Source organism: Leopardus geoffroyi, chromosome D3, assembly GCF_018350155.1.
Source record: "Leopardus geoffroyi isolate Oge1 chromosome D3, O.geoffroyi_Oge1_pat1.0, whole genome shotgun sequence".
NCBI lineage: Eukaryota > Metazoa > Chordata > Mammalia > Carnivora > Felidae > Leopardus > Leopardus geoffroyi.
In genome coordinates this window covers 54,929,380-54,950,296 of record NC_059339.1, presented here as the reverse complement: position 1 = coordinate 54,950,296, position 20,917 = coordinate 54,929,380, and the positions used below count along the sequence as shown (strand labels likewise).

The 20,917-nt window shown below is 36.3% G+C and overlaps 1 protein-coding gene across 6 annotated transcripts in view; it reads right to left on the bottom strand.

Moving 5' to 3' along the window:
- The window catches only part of ASXL3 (ASXL transcriptional regulator 3), a 180,417-nt gene that overhangs the window by 98,920 nt on the left and 60,580 nt on the right, over positions 1-20,917 (bottom strand). For all 6 annotated transcript variants that reach the window (XM_045456917.1, XM_045456921.1, XM_045456919.1 and 3 more), the window contains 2 exons: positions 13,830-13,938; positions 12,476-12,584 (listed from right to left, as the gene is read on the bottom strand). In XM_045456917.1, coding sequence (XP_045312873.1) covers positions 12,476-12,584; positions 13,830-13,938 — 218 coding nt within the window. The remainder of the gene's footprint in view (positions 1-12,475; positions 12,585-13,829; positions 13,939-20,917) is intronic.

The following is a 20,917-nucleotide window of genomic DNA, read 5'->3' as shown; positions in this document are numbered from 1 at the left end:
CTCTGTCTCTGAAAAAATGAATAAACATTAAAAAAAAATTTTTTTTAAGTAAATAAAATAGAAAATAAAATCTCTAAGTGAGTGTTCCTTTGGGTTAAAAAAAACCCAAATACCTTATTTTTAAGGAAAAACATCAAGAATAAAATGAACAAAGACAGGAAAGACTAAAATGCCCAATGCAGTGCATCCATAAGCTCCAAACAATGCACCTGCATGTGTGGTGTGTACATGCCTGTGTGTGCTGTGTGTGTATATGTGTGCACTGACAAAAATAGACCCTTAGCACGCGCATATGAGGATTTTATTCATTCTTCTGCCATGTATCTGGTGAGGGTGGCTGAATTGAACAACACTCACTAAGTAGCTGGATTGTGGAGGTTCACGCAGATTCATATTCTGACAAAACACACGGTTTTCACTTTTATTTAATTCTTGCAGCTTTCTTAATAACAGATGTGATAAATAAATAATACAGGGCTCATTTTAAACAGTTGCCTGAATATTTATATAAGGGACTGAGTCTGGCCTATGAAATACAAGCCAAAGAAAAACTAATGTTAAAGGAAGGACCAGGGGAAATCCCTTGTATGTGAAATTATAACAGAAACCAGGAAACTGAAGAATTAGGGCAGATGTTTTATCCAATAAATATAAAACACTGACATGCAGCTTAGAAAGTGATATGTTCTTGGTATTCAAAAACGAATGCAGATTTTTTTCCCCCTAACTTCACTGGCATGATCACAAAATGAATGTCAGGATTTATACCTCAAAACCCTCCAAGACTGCCTGCCCTTCCCATAGGTGGAAAAACCAAAGACAAGAAGACATTTTTTTAAAAGGTACAGAAGTATTATTTCTGTCTACGATTTGCTTGGCTGCCAAAACTAGGCAAAGCCAAAGACATACTTAAATGCTCATCTGCTAGCTTTAAATTCAAACAGGTAATGAGATTATCAGTATTTGTTTGTCAACCACTTCCAATCTCACTAGCACTCACATTCCCAAAGCCCTCATTCAAAATATTCTACTTAGAAGGCTCAGGAGCAAAGAGAAAGGAAGGATTACAGGTCATCACGAAACAGTCCTGAAGGCTGGAGAAACTGGTGACTGGCCAGCAAGACTGGATTTCTGACTCTAGAGTCTCCATGCTGTCCTCCTCTCTCCCCTTTGTCATTCACCATTCAACTTGAAAATGAAATTGAATAGAAAATACGGGTTAGAGCTCCTATTTTTAAAGCTGCATGACAGAGAGAAGGTATAGGACATTCTCCCCACAATGTAATTACTAATCCACTGAAAAGGGTACAGGAGGGCTTTGACCTTTAAACCGAGACCTAAAGAAGGGCGAAAACCGAATGCAACCTTGACTTTGTCTCTCTTTCTAGTTTCACATCTTGTCTGCCTCCCCAACTCCCATCGTCTCGGATCCAGCCAACTGAGACCCTGTGGTATTTCCTGAACACAGTGACTTGCTGTATTTATTGTGCTTGCTCTAATCATTCCTCATTCGAATCCCCTTCTCCATCTCTTTGCCTAGCAAATTCACCTTGGCAGACCAAACTCAAACAGCTTCCCCCAAAGCCTTCCTGACTGTGCCAGTCTCCGAGGTAGGCTTACTCCTCCTTCCTCCATGTTTCCTTGGAACTTAGTGTATGAATTCATGGCATTCACGGCAACTGGTGCTTCTGCCTGCCTCACCACCCACAGCTTCAGCAACTCAGGACTTACTTCTGTGCAAAGATAGGCACAGAGCAGCTGATCTATAAAAGTTTATTAAACTAAACTGTGAAATTTGATTTTCATTATATTTACCTAAAGTATCTATTTTTAATGTTAACTTTCAATTACGGCTTTTTAAATTTTTAATGTTTGTTTATTTTTGACAGAGAGACAGACAGAGCATGAGCGGGGGAGGGGCAGAGAGAGAGGGAGACACAGAATGTGAAGCAGGCTCCAGGCTCCGAGCTGTCAGCACAGAGCCCGACGCGGGGCTCGAACTCACAGACCGTGAGATCATGACCTGAGCCGAAGTCGGACGCTCAACCGACTGAGCCACCCAAGGCACCCTCAATTATGGCTTTTAATAAGAATTCGTGAATGGGGATGTCAGCAAAGCACAGTTTATTGTTATGGAAAAGCATATACAAGAAGTGAATTTTTTTTTTTTTTTATCTTAGGAAATTGTTTGTAATTATCCTAAAGTCAATTAGGGAAAATATGAAAACCAAACCACAAAACATCCTATGAAGGTCAGTGGAAAGTCACATGACCTGCCATTCAATGCAGATAAACTCCCTTCTGCCATCCTTATTTGTTGCCTTATTTTAAAAGGAAAGTCACAGTTTGGAGGTTTTGCAGAGTGGAATAAAAATAAAGATAATTTAAAAGTCAAAATTAGAAATCACAATGCTTACTTAAAATGGCAGGAGCTATAGGAGGGCAGAACTACAACACAGACCAGGATCTGTGCACGATATAGTCACTGCAACAAAGATATTAATTGCTGTATCCCACTAAACCACACAGTAAGTAATAGGCTATCAGAGGTAACTGGTGTTTGAAGGTCTAACTCAGGCAGGAAGAACAGCAGCCTTTGATCCATTCCATTTCTATCAGTTCTCCCTCCAATTACTCCCTTTCAATTTTCTGATCAAACTAGATGCTCTCAAATCAGAATAGTTTTCTGTAGAAATAATCCTGCTATACACTATAAGCTTAATACAGGTTTTATAAATAAACAATTTAAATTGAAGAGCACAGAGTATGTTAGGGATAACACAGTGACACATGGTTAGAATTCAATCACATTTCAAAAGAGAACGAAGTCTTAGAGGAAGCTTATTTATGAATCATTCATTTGGTCGCAAAACTTTTACTGAACGCCTTCATGCCAAGCGCTGTTTAAAATGCAGGGGGAAAGCAGTGAATAAAACCCAACACCTGACTTTGAGATGATAAAGCTTTTTAAAAATGTATTTTTTCTAAGAACAAGGATATAAAGATATTAATTCTATGTGAGGAAAACCAAGTGTACGAAAACCTACCAGTGATAACTAAAATTTGTTCTGAAAGATCGGTAAGTAAATAATTCAAAAGTATCCCCACATGACAAATAATAAAAAAAGCTTATGTTTGGATTGTGTATGTTTTATGTATCATACTTGCATTTGAAATTGTTCATCTCAGACGTTCCAGATATACATGGCAACAAAATACATGCCAAAAACTTTTAAATGACTTAATGAGGACCAGGCAAATCCATTTGACCCCCAAATCACATCCTTTTGACTCCATTTCTTTCAGAGAAAAGGTAATTCCGTAATTATTTTTGGATCCAGACTAAGGAGAACTCCCCTCTCTAAAAGCATTCCTTATTGCAAGATGGGTATAGATATCTGGATTTAAACAACTTCCCTCATTGCAATAAAAGACAAAACTCAAAGTGTATGAGTTGCCAAGAAAGGCCAGCAATTAAATAGAGAAACACTAGCAATAAAATAAAGGAAACAGCAAATTTTCCCTAAGAAAATTTCAAGGGAGAAATTGTCTACTAAACACTGTAGGTATTGATATTTGATAATATTTGCACTATCATCTATGAGTAAGATATAGCTAATATAACTGAAATTTTTACTGTATCATTAGCTCAAAAATGCCCTCTCTTTAGTCAGAAGAGGTTTGCAGAAAAGGGAGCAAAATAAAACAAAGGGAATGGTGAATCATATGATAATTATGCTAGCAATGTCTATCAGTGACAACACGCTCCAACAAGATGTAATCAGGCTGATATCATAGGCTGCAAGTGATGCTCCTCTGATATTATGGAACTGGACAGACTGCAGTTTCATTGCAATGTCTGTAAATGGTTCACAGATATTTCGGTTTGCCCTGGACACGACACTGAAGCTCCACAGGTAACTAGGAGGAACATTTGCGCACTGAAGCTACAACTATGGGAATCCCTTCTATGGGCACTCAATTTATCACCCAGAGCCTTTCAGTTACACTAATATCTCTGGATATCCATAAAAAAAATATCCCTTTATAGTCAAAAGAGAAACTCAAACTAGAAGTAAGGATTTAATAGGAAAAGCACTTCCTATAGGTACTAGCCTTTCACCACCTAACCCATTCCTACCACAGAACCAATATAAATTCCTTTCTCAGAATTAGCGAGAATAATAACACAATGAGCTGCCTGAATGGGGGGGAAACAGTAGAAGCTATTTCTTTTACACTACACAACACCTGTGATCTTCTACACTGTATAAGGTTCTTGAAACATCTACACAGAAATACAGCAAAATCCACTTAGGAAATGAGAAATATCAAGAAGCAGGCAGGGAGAATATCATTAAAATGTTGGTACAGGTCAAGGGTAAATGTTCCCTTCACTCGTGGGCATCACGACTAAGTACTTTATACTTTGACACATAAAAGATAACTCCAGTACACAATAAAAAGGGAGCTAGATAAGGCACCGAGGTGGCTTGCTGAGAAATGGTTATACACTGTTGCTTTAAAAGGAGAGAATGGATAATCTGGCATCAACGAAAAAAAGTACTTTACTCTTTAAAGAATAGGTGCTTTGTTCCTATATACTAATTATAAACTAATAAATCAGATAGAAGCTTCGCTAGTTAATATGAGTAACTGAGGGAATACCTTTAATTCTGGTTTTATTTGAGAGGGAGTTTGCTTTTATTATGAGATCACACTCTCTTTCCAATCTTTATATTATGAAATACTTTTCTCATAGCATGAGAAAAGAAGGGAAAAGTACACTTAAATGGGTCATTTTATCTGCACTTAGAAAACTTCCTTTTCTTCCATGACTCTAGGCTATTAAAAGTGACCAGAATCCATTTATACAGGAACAAAGTCCACAGTTCAAGGGGAAGTATGTAACAAAAAGAAGTCCCTAATGGGTAAAAGAAATGAAAAATAGTATCCATAAGTAATGTTTAAAAGAGCTGGGATAAGTTATTTGGAGGAGATGAAGGGGGTGGGGTCTAGATGATGTTCAGCTGTTCTCCATCATCAGACAGTTAAAAAAACAACAGAGAATGAGTTTAATTAAAAGCAAAAAAAAAAAAAAAAAAATCAGCATAAGGAAAAAATTCTTGACTCTAAAGCTTATCAACACAGAGACAAATATAAAGGAGACTGTGAGATTCCTATCCCTCTGGACACTTACTATTAGAATAATGTCTAATTGAATTGACTGGTTTAAGTCAAATGCTGGCTTGAGAGCCAGGCTGCATAAACTCGAAGTCATGAATGCTGTGGGCTGGGATGAAAGAAGGAAGAATAAGAAAGAGGAGGCAGAGGAGGCAGAGGAGGCTTGATATCCTGCCAATGGTCATTTCTGACTGTGAAGAGTATTCTCTTTCCCCCGTATTTCCTTCCATACGTAACTAAAACAATATAATTTTCACATACTTAAGTTTCTCTAGGCCACCAATGTAGAACAGGTGTCTCCAAGAGCTAACAAAGCTGTTGAGGAAAAAGAAGTGTGAAAGAGAAGACCAATTAGCTTAACCTAAGAAAAGCAGGAGACCTGGTCCAGTCATTGAAAGCGTCATCTGCAAGATTCCCTCATCTGCCAGATTCATTCTAGGAATGGCTGTCAGGTAGAAATTAATCACGAACACAGAGGCTATCCTATGTAAAACCACACAGGAGCAATCACAGACTAGCTACTGAAAAATCTCCAGCAAGACCAGACCAATACCACCACAAGGAAAAAGACACCACCTACATTAGCAAAATATTCCAAAGTTGCTCAAGACACTGTCTTCACAGCTCCACCGTCCCCTCATTTTCTTCTCCCCAACCCCTTATATAAAATTGCCACTGATAAACTGTCAGTGTGACTGCTCCCTGAGGGCACCTACAGCTTCATTAGTACACTTCTCACTTCCTCCAGGAAGCTCCTCATCTGTATGTAATTGATGTCTCAACAGAGATCCTATCCACACACTTCAGGCCATCTTAAAGCACTTTTCACTTCTGAAAAAAGACCCCTTAAACTGTGGCCTCTGAGCCAACGAAAACAAAGAGTGAGCTGAATAATGTTTCATTAAGTTAACACAACTCTGCCAAGAATCATACAATCAGAAACCCACTTATAAAGCTGGCCATAAAGAATAATGAAAAAAGACCATATAAAATTCTTCAAATGTTGGAATCATTATTTACCCTGGGATCTAAGGGCTAAAACATAGGATATATGTTCTCTATAATTTTTCCCCTAAATAGAGACTTTTAAAATACTAATTCCCCTGCTAGAGTGCTGCTTCCTCCCTGAAAGCCATTAGGGTTAATAACAAGCAGAACCTTTTTTGATCTCTGTGGATGAAAATTGTACATTCTCCAGTTTTTTCCTTTTAAATAGGATGGTTGCTTTTGATTTTAAACATGCAATATAAATTAGGGCCACGAAAAGAGAAATTCATTTTTTGCTTGTTAATAACAAGTTATAAATAGAAGGTGAAGAGAGTGAAGGCTCTGTAGTGATACGATCATTTCATATAAAATATGTATGGGTTCTGCAGCCAGCAATGCACTGTAAGTCAACTTAATATGTGTGAGCAAACTCATGATATACCAATGTATTATCCTCAGAAAACAACTCAGACACAAATATACCCATAAATCTCTGACTAAAATAGCCCATAAAATTCAAAATATTTTCTTTGGGTGACATAGATCTATACTTATATTGGCATAAATGGTCATGGGTTGTCAACAAAGATATATCAAGTGATTCACCTAAATCACTCTTCAATCTCTATAGCTAAAGCCTGTAAAATCTGAAGAGTTTACCTTCTTGAGTCTGCATGTCTAATTCTTATTAACTTGACAAACTGTTTAGTAGGAGTCAAAGAAACGTAACTATAGTTCTGTGTCTTGTAAATTCTATAATCAATAATATACCACTTTCGCCACTCTGTAAAATTTTCAACAGAACTTTAAAACAAAATACCTTGGCAAAAGATCACCCATTTAATAAGAATGTTTCTCTGGCCAACTGACTGCAAGAGGAGGACTAAAGCATTACTGTTATTATCTCAAATCTAAAGATTCAAATATTACTGACTGGAATCAAGCTGCTAAGATTTCTTATTACCACTTTTTGTAAGGGCTTTTTAAAACAAATACAAATTTAAAATATATTAAAAATACTTAAAAAATATTTCTCTGCTTACCCTCTTTAATGGTGCAGCGGATGTCAGTTGATCTTTATTAATTTGAAATAACTCTATAATAGCTTATTCTCTGGATTGCCACAAGGCGATGTTACCAATTGATAGTTATTATTCACATCAGCACTTCCGGCTCTTTCATCCCAAAGGAGGAATGAGAGAGGAGAAGAAAAAAACCAGATGGTGGGACCCTCCCCTTTCCCTCCCCCTCTCCCCTCTGCCCCGGCTCCCAGGTCCACACATCCCCACCTTCACTCTCTGATTATATTTTCAAAGTATATTTGTACAGCTGTAAGAAGTGCAGAACTTGCATCCATTCTAACTTCTGGTTCAAATATGTATTAGAAACAGATTCAGCAAGGAAACCACCTGAACTGGCTCAGGACTTTACTATCAATTTGTAAGAAATCATGTGATACTCTACTCCTTAATTTGGATAAGCCAGGGGTTCCTCTTTGTCAAATTCTCAAGTCTATAATCAGAATAGATTTAAACAAATGTTGGAAAAGCAAACTGTAGCAATGACTCCTGGCCATTAGTGTTCCTTGTGATTCCAAGAGAGTTCACAGTGGTTAGAGCCTGGCTTTTGGTGTCACATACATCTACCTGGCTTACCACTTGGAGATGAGATATTTACCATACCTAAGTTTGTCTTCTCACAGGTGAAAGAAAGAAAGAAAGAAAGAAAGAAAGAAAGAAAGAAAGAAAGAAAGAAAGAAAGAAAGGAAGGAAGGAAGGAAGGAAGGAAGGAAGGAAGGAAGGAAGAAAGAATGTCCTTTCCTTCTAAACAAGGAAGGAAGGAAGAGAAAAATAAAAGTAACAGAGCCTAGAAAGATTAATTATCTCATAAGAATGTTGTGAGGATTAAACCACATACATGTAAACAACTTACAGAGGCTGGGTCTTAGAGGCATTCATATTTTCAATATCTAAGTCTGATAAGGTTCGTGGGCTATAAACAGAAGAATATGGTATTTACGTGGATAGGAAATATAGTTATCCTAAAAGAAGCATTTGTGGTTTGCCATAAGATGCAAAAGTGTAAAAGTCAAGGAATATTCAAGGAAATAAGCTGTTTACTGTCCGTTCAGTGATTCCCCAAAGCAATTTCTCTAATGCAACTTCAAAGGAGAAACCAGAAAATCTAGTCTCGGTCACATTAGCTGGAGATGTGTGGGTATGTGTTATTGTGTGAAGTACCTATCCACATTTCAAATTAGGGGAATTTACTCATCCTGCTTTGTTTTGGTTATTGGCTGAGTGCTCTCACCCTGTCTCCACCCCTTTCCAGCCGCTCAAACCCTCCCACTGTTTCTTCTGAAATTCCGAATTAGTCATTTAGCAAAATCTCCCATTAACCTCCATCTCTTCTCAGAATATTCCACTCACATCTTGGATCTACAAAAAAACCTGACTCTCTCCGATGAACACTGCCACTTTCCCTGGAAGCCTCTCAGGCAGAAGTCCCTCTCTTTTCCATACATCTTGCACTACTGGGACTGGAAATGGGATAGGTGGTCTCTGTTTCCCCTTGCTGCTTATTAGACGCCTCCAGCATGCTATCTCACTCCATCAGGCCATGGTAACAACTACCGCTCCTTCCTGCACTCATCTACCAACTCCTGGGTTACCCCTCTTTATGTTTTGAAGATTTTAACTCCTAAATGTCACACCCTTTCAATGCTAGTTCTAACATAATCGCCTGTTTCAATATCCACACAGATGATTCTCTAATACTTTACACCTGGGCTACCACCAGCCTCTACGTCTTTGTGCAAATAAGAAAAAGCAACATTTCCTCCAAGGAGACCCAGCTCCATCCCATAGCACTAGGCTGAGCAAACAGAGGGCTGCTGAATTTCAGCCACTGATAATGGTCCCTTCAGTCAGGCCACTCTGAAGTGGGCACACACTGCCTAACCATTCATGACAGCCTTAAACCTAGCCCCCTTCTTTCTTTCCTCTCATCTCAGACATAAATTCCATAATATCGTCCTAATCTCAATTTCGTGCATTCCACTCACATCACCTATCCTTCTAACTCATTTTCTCTAGAACACCAAATCAAACAATCTTATAAGGCCAATCTCTTCATCCATTTAATAGATCCCATTTCCTCTCATCTAATCAAGCACACAGCCACAGGTCACCTTCCTCATTATCAAATTCTCCTCCTCAACTGGATTCTCCTCATCCTCATCCAGTTGAGGATATCAACGCAATATCCTCATTATCTAGAATAATTAGAATTATTCTAATATTTATCTCTCATATTAAAAAAAAAACTTTTTTTTTTAAAAGTGTATTTATTTATTTTGAGAGAAGGGGGAAAGGGCAGAGAGAAAGGGAGAGAAAATCCCAGCAGGCTCTGCACTGCGGTGCTCAAACTCACAAACGGTGGGATCATGACACGAGCCAAAACCAAGAGCTGGACACTCAACTGACTGAGTCACCCAGGTGCCCCAAAACAACTTTCTTTTGATTCCACTTTCCCTTCTAGCCATTTTCCCATTTCACACCTTCCCTTTATCTCAAAAATCCTTGAAAGAATCATCTTTTGGGGACTCCAATTTCTGTCCTCCTATTCTCTTGAACCCACTCCACTCAGGCTTGCAGTCTCAGCAGTGGACAGAAATTGTCATTGCCAAGTTCATCACCAACCTCACAAAGCTAAATCCAATGGTTATTCTCAGTCTTCACTATAAGCTGATCCATCAAAAGCATTTGGCACATTTAAGGTGCTTCCTCCCCAGAAACACTTTCTTCACTTGGTTTCCAGGACAGACATGTTCTTCTATCCATTTATCTTTAGTCGCACTTGTTGTAATTATTTCCTATAATTTCTCCAAGTTCTTAAAATCCAAGTGCCCGTGAGCTCAGTCTTTGGGCTTCTTCTCTTTTCTATCTGCCTTCAGTTCTTTGGTGATCTCATCTGTTTCTTATCTTTAAATATCATCTATAAACTGACCACTTTTACATGTGTATCTCCAGCAAGATCTTCCCCATGAATTCACGACTGATAAATCCAATTATTTAACACATCCACCTGGGTGTTGAAAATGAAGGTCATACTTAGTATGTCCCAAACTGAGCTCCCTATCAACAATTCTGTCTCCTTAACTAATTCTCTTGCAGATTTTCCATCTAAGTTAAAGATAATGCTAATTCTTCTACCTGCTCACACTCAAATTTGGGGGTTATCTCCAGCTCCTTTCTTTATTTCATAGCCATACTAATTTTAGCAGCTCCTGTTAGATCTAGCTTCGTATATATCCAGAATCCAATCACTTTCCAGCATATCCACTGCTACTCTTTTTATTCAACTCTTATCTGATTATGGCAAAAGCTTTCTAACTGGTCTCTGGTTTTTGTCCTTGTTCCCCTATATATATATATATATTTTTGTAATTAGTGCTCCTGCTATACTTTAGCTTCTGCTAAAATCTATGTGAGCTCATTGCCTCTCTAGCTCAAAACCCTACAAGAGTTGAACATCTAATTCAAAGCAAAAGGCAAGATCAAGGCACCATAATATCTGGCCCCATAACTTCTCTAACTTTGTATCTTACCATCCTCTCCTTTGCTCACCCTGGCCTCCAACCACACTAGGCTCTTGATGTTTTTGGAATATTCCAGGAACTCTCCTGCTTCAAGGCCTCTATAATCGCTGCTTCTTCACCTAGAACTCTTCATCCTTAGATACCTGCTGCCTTCCTTATTCCCCTCAGATCTTTCTCAAATGTACCCCTTTCTTTGACTCTTATCTCATTTATTTTGCCCCGTATCACTTTTTTGGAACTGAAGAAGCTATACATTTTACATATTTATTTTGCTTAATGTCTGTATCTCTACCCATCTAAGACCCGGGGGAGGTCTCTTTTTGTTCTTGTTTTTACTGCTGTAACTGCAGTGTTTTAAATAGTACAGGACACATAGAAGCTCAATAGTTTGAGAGAGAGAGAGAGAGAGAGAGAGAGAGAGAGAGAGAGAGAGAGAGAAACACAAGTGCCCATTGAAGCCAGTAGTGCAACAAGAGGGATAATCCAGTAAGATTCCCCTTCATCTTTCTGAAGGAGAACAGTTTGCTCCATTTAGCAGCCCTTCCAGAAGGCCAGAAGTTGCTGTGCATCTCTGCCTTGTTCTCTCTGTAACCACAAGGCCCTGTCAAAATTCACAGTACTACCACAACGATAGCATGGGGGTGAGGTGAGTTTTCAAAAGGTGTAAGAATAGGGACCTCAAATTCAGTGAGAGTTGGTTCTCAAAAAAAAAAAAAAAAGTCCACAAAGCTAACTTCAGCCCTTTTATTAAGAATCTGTGTTTCCTACTTTAATTCACAACCTCTATTGCAGATCAGATAGGCACTGAAGCAAAATCAGTCTCCTGGGGACTATCAGAAATCATACCAACTTACAGGGCAGGAGTGTCCAGTCAGAATACAAAGGGACTATGTGTGGCCGTTAATAAAATGAATGGCTTTGGGCTATTACTGAAATACGATATTTCTGCAAGGATCCTTTAAGATTTGTTTGTGTAAAGATAATTTACTGATTTCTATGAGTCCACCAACAGAGGCTTTAATGACACAGTCTTCCTCCTGAATCATGATCTGGGTCCACTTTGTGGGACTAGTGGGTAGGGTAGGAAAAAGTACAGCAGCATTTGTGGAACAAAGATTCGCTAAAACTGCAGTACAGGAATTATATACACTAATGCAATCATAATGCACATGTCTTGAGAAAGATAAAAATGAATTAACATGGGCAGAATTCAGAGGCAGAAAATGCCCCCTTAGAATTCTGGAAGGGTTGCTCACTTTTCAAAAGGGTTTCACAAGAACATAACTTATTTGGCCCTTGTTTCATTGTTAGGAATACTAAGATCATCAAACTACTTGTGATCACAGGAAAAAAGAAACACAATCAGAGACAAAACAGCATTCTCTGTCTCACATAAGAATAAAACCACTGGATACCCCCAGTAACACCCTCATCTTACAGGAGAAATATACTGAGAGCACTTGAGAATATTACCCAGAAAAGTCCATACTTTAAAAAATAACTAAAACAAAAAGCAAATAAATGCATATTTTTCTTAGGTGATAATCTTTTGAATAAAAATTACTTGATGCTGAATCTAAGCAGGTGGTAAAAACGTAGAGGAGAAATTATATCTATAACGGTCAGGAATTCAATCTGTGAATTACTGGACTTCTATGTAATTTCTAAGAGTAAGGTTTATACCTTAAAGTTCATCACACTTACCTCCATTTCCTTCTCCACTGGCATTGGCCTCTGCCATTTCTGCGCCATCCAGTTCAGACTCACAGCCTAAATCCAATGTTCCATCAGCTGGGCATGACGACTCCTCTTTCTATATTATTTTTAAAAAATGATGATTTATGGAGATGTACTGGCAACTGAAAACATTTAAAATACTTTCAGAGTCCTAAAGTATTACTACTGTTACTTATAACTTGGAATTTCAACAGATTTACTTAATGTAAAATCAGTCCTTCAAAAAAAAAAAAAAAAAAAAACTAGGAAAAGCACACTGCTACAGATGATTTTTTGTAGATAACCGTTTAAAATCTATACAAAAGTGACATATGCTGCTTCCATTTTTTTTTCAGTTCTACATTCCTCCTTATATTAGGAAATGGTTTAACAACTCAGAATTTTACCAGTACATTAAATACCCAGGTACCTACAAAAAGCAACTGAAATAATACAAGTCTTTTTGATTAACCTGGGTTATTTTGTGAAACGCACACAGTGATGAGGGCCTAATGCTTAATGGCTGAGAAAGAACCTTTGCTTCTTTGCCAGGTATAACGTTTAGCATTAAAAACAGCCTTCTCAAAGGAAATTAATGACCTTTAAAGGTAATCCATCATTTATTAAAAACAGTGACTTATTTTTAAAATATAAGAAAAATACGTTGACTTATTATTGTTCCAAGTTACACAACCATTTGGAGACCATCGGCTTTTATCCTCTGGAACTTTGCATCTTAGATAACACTTCTCATTCTAGTTGGGAAGGGGATTACACTAAAATAATTAAGACTCAATTATCTGAGTCTTTTTATGTCATTTCTCTATTCTTCTCACCCAACAAGAATGCATTATTTAAAATTCCCTTGATATCACTGTTGTTTTAAAACTGAACGATTAATTTAAATCAGCAACTTTTCAAGAAGGATGGATAAACTTATTTTTATAAAAGACAGAAAGGCACACAGGTGTGAAGTCTGTATATCAACTGATGGTCATTAAGTCAAATAGTTTACGGCAACTGTGATCATCTTAAGCTCTTGGCTGATGCCTCATGGCACTCCTCCATGTAAATTTTTAAGAATCAAGAATTTTAAGGAAGCCACAACTATTTTCCGTTACCATATGTTAGACTGAAACCACAGATATGCTTTCCTTGAAGAAAAATGTCATTGTTTATTCTTAATATGAAGTCACTTTTAAGACATCTGAAAACATTTAAAAGGCATAGGGGTCACTTTTCTACCCTTCACCCAAATCTAATTTTGTTTACCTTCACATGTCTGAGAAAACGCATGATACACAGTAATAACAGACATAATACGCAGAACAATCCAACTTACTTTGAGAGCATAGAGGCCTGACTTTCCAGGGATTTTGAAGAATGTTCCATCCCCTATTCGAGTGTTAGTGTGAAGCATTGCATTCAGACAGGCTAATGGAGAAGTTCCACTAGAAAATAAAAGTGTGCAAAAATGAAGAGTCTGAGATGCAGTTTCTGTGGCAAAACTGTTCTCAGTCTCTCTCTCAAAAAAAGACCTTCTCACATGCCTTTTTAAAATATCCTTCCAACCCTGAAAACATCTACATTACAATAACAGGCCAGTCCAGTTTTGCCAAAGTTAATCAGATGCATCTGTCTTATAGGCTTCAGGCAAAAAGTCTCCTGAATTGAAATTATGCTTTTATTCATAAAGCAACCAACACTCTATTTCCAAGAAACCAAAGCCCAAACGTTAATGTGCTGTTATTTTACAAATAATACCACGAAGCCTCAGTTTTTAAATATTACGGGCAACTTGATGGTTGCACTTGAATGATCAAATAAACCAAGTTCAAGGACAGCTCCATCCTATAGGTTGAAAAGCAACAAAAGAATAATAAGAAACCAGGGAAGAACTGATTTGAAATTACAAGTATTTAAGTTACTCACAGGACTGCATTTCTCACACGGCCAAATAAAAATGTCTATCTGTGTTTATACCTCTGATACAGCCTCTACTATGACATCAGTTGCTCAGATTCGTCAATAAAAAAGTATGTGTTTGGGAATTCTACCCAGTTAATAATTATGTTCTGTAGTAAAACTGCAAGTAACTGAATTATGAAAACAGATTTTTTAAAGAAATCAAACAGAATTAAACTAATAATTAAAAATATCAATGCACATATGTACACACTCTGAAATGTATTCATTGTACTTAGAAAGATGTTTATGAAATGTATATGTATGTATTTTCTGGAGTACACTTTAGAACTTTTTTTTTGTTTGCAAACTAGTATTTTTGCAAACCAGAAGTTAGAGCTAGTATTATTACTTTCATTTGCTAATGTTTCCATTTACATTTTACTTCCTAATATGCTAAAAGATTGATATTTGATTGAACCAATATTGATTAGAAGCCCTACTCCACCCCATTTGTGTCATATGGGTTCTGGGTATTTAATCCAAAATATTCTCAGAGAAGAGAACCTCTAGGATATTAAGGTTTTGAAATTTGAATTTCTATGACAGAAATATAGTTTTACGTTACTAAAAGTTTCTAAAAACGAAGACTATTAAATCTCTTAACTACTATGAAAACTCACAATAAAATTAAAAGGCTAAATTTGCCAAGTTGCAACAGCATGTGTGTGTGTGTGTGTGTATTGCATATATTGTATATATTGCATATATATACATCATAGTCATAAAGGTTTATGAGAATTACAATAAGAAGAACACCCTCATTTTAGGAAGAGGCTTCTCTTTGCCAACATGTCAGTATGATCCCATTGGATCTGACAGGAAGCAAGAACCCTAACATAAATTTGGTCATAGAACAATGCCGTGATAACACTAAAGTATACGTGGTAATTCTACTGTGTGCATTTATGTAATATCTTTCCTTGGGAAGCTTCTCCAAGTTTACAGACCTCATTTCATTATTTTTCGTCACAAAAGATTTTTTGCTCATATTTCAAGTGGGCCAGGCATACCTTATACAGTAAAATATATTCATCTCTCCCAGAAATATCTCTGTTCATGAACAAATTGCAGATAAATAATGCTGTACATGTTATACTGAACACTCCAAAATACCTATTTTTGTCATTTTCTCTTTAGATAAAAGCATAGACAAATTGAAGCTGGGAAATTATTATGCCAGATTTGTGGAGTTTTAATTTAGTGAAACTGTCAGAAACACAGACTTTCTGTAGGGACTTGGCAAGAAAATGTTAACACTATAAGTAAAATAGAATCCAATACATAGAAATGAAAAAAAAATGCAGACTTTTAAAAATGTAACAATAAAATTGCCCACCTAACAGCAAACCTCACACACATTCTTCTTGCTTTTTCCTAAAGTCCTAACACAGATTTAGAATATGAAAGAATACTACAAATTTAAAGACAAAAAGTGCTAAACAAATGCAATTTAACATCACTATAATTTACATTTTCTTTCTAAGGTGCAGTAAATGAAGATAATTGTAGAAGATAAATTGACTACTAAGTAGCAGTTTAATGCTATGCTTGCTGCAAATGTAAGTGATAAGCACCCAGTTTCATATAAATAATAAGCTCTGTGGAGCATGAATATATTATTAAATTATACTGTTTATTAATTCCATAAAGTAAAGATTTACTATGGGAATATTTAAAAATATGTACTTCACAATCACATGACAGTGTATCCCCAAGTCTCAATGACTACCGTCATTCTCCCAAATCATTCCCAAAATAAACATATGAAATCTGTTTTATTTCAAAACTAAACAACATTTGCATTTTAGAAGAATTAGAAAATATTTTGCAATGAAATGCAAATTTTACAACTCAAATCACTGGCTGATTAGTCACTTAGTTTTAAGCTTACAACCTGCATTTCTTTACAGAAAAAAAAAAACCCTATATTAGGCCTATTTTTTAAAAAAAACAATAAAACATTAGCATCAACTGTTTCATCCAATGCAGAAGAGACATAGGAAAATGCATTTTTAAAAAATCCTTCATACTATTTATTTATTGCTATTAGCCTCAACAACCCCATACAGTCTAGAAATTTGGATTGCTTTTCCTGAAGAAATGAATGTCTTAACGAACTATTACTGAACAGTAGTAAATAAAAGTCTTATTTATATGTTTTTATTAATTTCATATTAAAAAAATAAATCTAGCAGGCATGCCTTGGCCTGCTTTGAAGAAAATATATTTATATCCATACATATTTAAATATATTTATATATGTTTATGTATTAATATATATTACAATGACTTACTGTGGGCATGAAAGAAGATAAGGCAAATATATGTTAAAAATGTATTCTTAGATAGCATGAACAACTTCTACATAGCATTTCATATTTGTAATTAACAAAAAAAACACATTTCGTTCACAGTTAAGGCAAGCGTTAATTACCTCAGTTGGAACTTTAAAAGTTAAAAACTCTATAATAAAATATGCATGTGTGTATATGATCTGAAATAACAAAAAGACATTTTAACAACAAAAAAAACTCTGAACTTTCAAAAGTTACTTACTTTCTAAAAAGATGAGTTGGAAGAATCGTGATATCCCGAATTATAAAAGGAAAACCAAGAAAAAAGGAAGAAAAGAAAGTTAGTTTTCCAACTTTAAATACAATTCTGCATCTTACCATTTCAATAAAACAGGGCAATATACAAGACACACACTGAACTTGTAGTTTTGGCTGCCAAGGGGGAGGAAAACCTGGGGAGCTGGGGTAGAAGGTGACTCATACTTCCTTCCCTAATGCCTCCACAACGTTTTCATTCTGTCCACAATGCACATGTATTTCTGTATCATAAATATAATTAGAAATAAATAAGAAGGACAGTATTTGTCCCCCGTTCTTTTCTTTCTGCCATTCCCTTTAATTGGGCCCTTTCCTATACACCTGCCAGGGTAGATATACAGCTTATTCTACTTGTTTGTTTTTCTCCCTAGACTGTAGGGTTGTGGAACCCTTCTGGTTTGTTTTCATTTCCCACAACCCCTGAAGCAGAACAGGGGTGGAATTTGGAGGCAGGGGAGCAGGCATAATTTAAACTGTCTAGACATCAAAGAACCCCCAGAGATGCTTTGCAGAGCCCTGGTGCTGTGTGAACTACAGAAAACCCATTGCTTTATCACATCAAATTGCTGACAGAACACATAAAATTTTACTAATAGTGCACACTTAGTGAAGGGAATGGATAGCCTATCTATTTTAATAATTTTAAAAACCACACACACACACACACACACACACACACACACACACACACACACCCAGGGAATACAACTGGAAGAAACATATACCCAGGGAACACAATTGGAAGAATATTTATAGACATGACAAAGAAAATATCATAATTGTGGTACTCCATTCCTTTATGTATAAAATAATAATGCTATACAATATTTAAGTAACACAACTTTTAGACTATTTTACTAAGTATCTCTTAAAAATGTCAGATAAAAGCTATTCCCAAAAAACATTTTTAATCTAATTTTTCAAATATGGGAACATCAAAAAATTAACCCTGAACAACATAAGTCTAAAAACTCAACAATTTCAAGAAGTAGCTGTTAACAGCATTTATTGTGTTATTAACAGTTATGTGCTAAGTGCTATTAATATAAATTAATAGAAACAATTATACGTTCACTCTCCTTTCAAAAAAATTCTTAATAGCTCCTTTCAAGTACTTCCAGTATTGATGGCTTAAAGAAAATATCTTAACTGTAAAGGCTATATTTTTAAGAGGAAATTATGTGGGCCTCTGGGGTGCAAGTAATATTTTAGCTCTTGATACAGGATCTTTGTGTTCACTATGTGAAAATTAAATTGTTTACTTAGGATTTGTGCATCTAACTATAGTTATACTTCACCAAAATGTTTTTAAAATCATAAAAATGAACAGTTCATTTTTGGATTTGTCTATTCATTTACATATTCAATGGGCAAGTCATTACTAGTGGAGAAGAATAAACAGTGAGTGTTGATGACTCCTTAACACATACAGGCACACTGTACATCTGATAAATCAGTAACCTACATGATTAAAAAAATTCTAGAAAGTCAAGGCCAAACTAACTTCTTACTCTTGAGAAAAATTACCACCAGCCTGGAACTCTTGAAAATGACTGAAAATTAAAACTTAAAAGCTATATACATTACCTAAATAATCCCAGCACACAAAATTTAGCCAAAGAATGACCTAACGCAACCTTGAAATTTGATTTTGAAGACAAAAACAGTGTTCCAAAACTCTTACAGTGCCTCTAAGAAAATCACTAATGAACAGTTTTAATCAGCACAGACATGAGATATAAGTCTTAAAAATATAAAAATAAATAGGAATAACCAATTAACTTGAGAGATGTGTCATAAAAGGAAGATATTTTGCATATTTCCATGTGAAGAATATCCACATGATTTTCAAAATTCAACATGTCTCTATGGTAAAATTAGAAATGCAGCACTGGTACTCTCAGGAGGTAGATATATTGAGGAATGAAATAATTACCAAGTGACATATGTCATGCAATTCTCAAATCTAGAGAAACAATTTCCAAACCTAAGCATGTCTCTGATTGGCCTGAACAATACAAAAAGATATTCTTCTTAGGATAAACAGGAATTTGAACTTAGATCTTTTATTACTTTGGAGACCTTACCCAGCTACTACCAGGTAGACTACAGTGGTTCATACAACCACATTCATTAAAGTGACCTTTTGTTTTAGGAGGCAGGGTTCCCAAAACATTAATACAGGGACAAAAGTATGCCCAGTATTATTTTAAAATAGTACCTATGAGGAGAGAAAAATAGGCCTCTACAGTGTCAATTAAAGCCTATAATCCAAATTATAATTTTTAAAGGCCCCCAACTAAAATCTGAGGTGAGGCATCTATAAATCCAGACACTGAATAACAACACAGCACACTATAGCTGGACGTTGACAACTGTCTCTCCCCATGCCATGTTACCACTGCTATACCAGGAGAGACAACAGAGCACAAGGAGTAAGGCTGGGGCTTCTGGAGCCTGTCAGCTTGAATTCAATGGAGGCTAGACCATTTACTAGCTGTGTGACTTTAGAATTGACCACTCTGGGTCTCAGGTTCCTCAACTACAGAATGTGGTAACAGGAGTCACTATTTCATAGGGGATTATTCTGAAGGAGCAATGACTTAAAACATGTAAAACACTTAGAAATGTGTCTGGCATACTGTAAGTGTTCAAAAGATTGTGAACTATCATTTTTATGAATACTCCTCCTCCTCAAAGAGACCAACATCGAGAGGTACACAAGATGGCAAATGGAAAGAATTTAAATATTTTGTAACTTGTCTGAAGAACTGGTTCAGGTTAAGATTTGGTCTAATTTCACTTTCATTTCATTAGCAAAAATAAGTGAAGACGTGGAATGCATAAACTCCAACCCCATCGCCTTTCACATGTGAATAACAGTGAAAATAAGATATTCAATAAACGTAGTAGGGAAAGAACAACAAAAATAAATATCTGTTATTACAGTTACCATTTACCGAGCATTTCGAATGTGACTGGGCTTTCACAACTATTATTTATATTCCGGGTAGCCACCATGATTTCCAGTTTCGCAGATATAACTGAGGCTGAGATGTGAAAAATCTTACTGCAGTCAAATAACAACTAAGTGATACAGCTGAAATCCAAATTCTATTCTGATTCCAAAGCCCATGCTTTTTCCACTCTCCCACATTCTTCTCCCCACAGTTGCCTCCTCCACTTAATTAACCCTGGATACTAAAAAAGAAAATTTAGCACTTGAAGGAAACACACAAAGAAAAGCCAGATGCTGGCAAATGATAAACGTGGTTGGTTCCATCCTCACTCAATGCCACCTATAGCAATGACGCCCTCTGGGTAGATTCCATTATTCTAAGAACTAGGCTGCAGAAGATGACATCGCCGTTCATCTTCCTTAGGTAATACTACCTCTGCAAATTAAAGAAGAAAGAACTTTGAGAGAATATGGTAGAGAATTCAGGTCCATGACTGAGAGGGCTCTGTAGAATTGGATCATTAAAGAATAACACAATCCGTTAATTGAATAAACATTTATTGAGCACGTTATATATGTCAAGTTAATCTTGAAATAAATTTGCACTCTGACAGCGCTTTGCACATAAAAGAAATGCAGACTGAGCTCAGCTGAATTCTCTGAATACATACAAAATGACAAGGGATTTAGGAGAAAGGAGCCTTGAGGCATGTGGCACGACAGGAGGAAAATCATTTCAAATTTAAATGTTATCCTTAGTTTATTCCAAGAAGATGACTGAGATGGGTTCATGTGCCAATTTCTTATGTCACCAACTCTAATGCAGGGGCAACCAACCCATGGGCACTGGTGGCTCTTCAAGACTTTATACTATTTCTCCGTTACCACAAT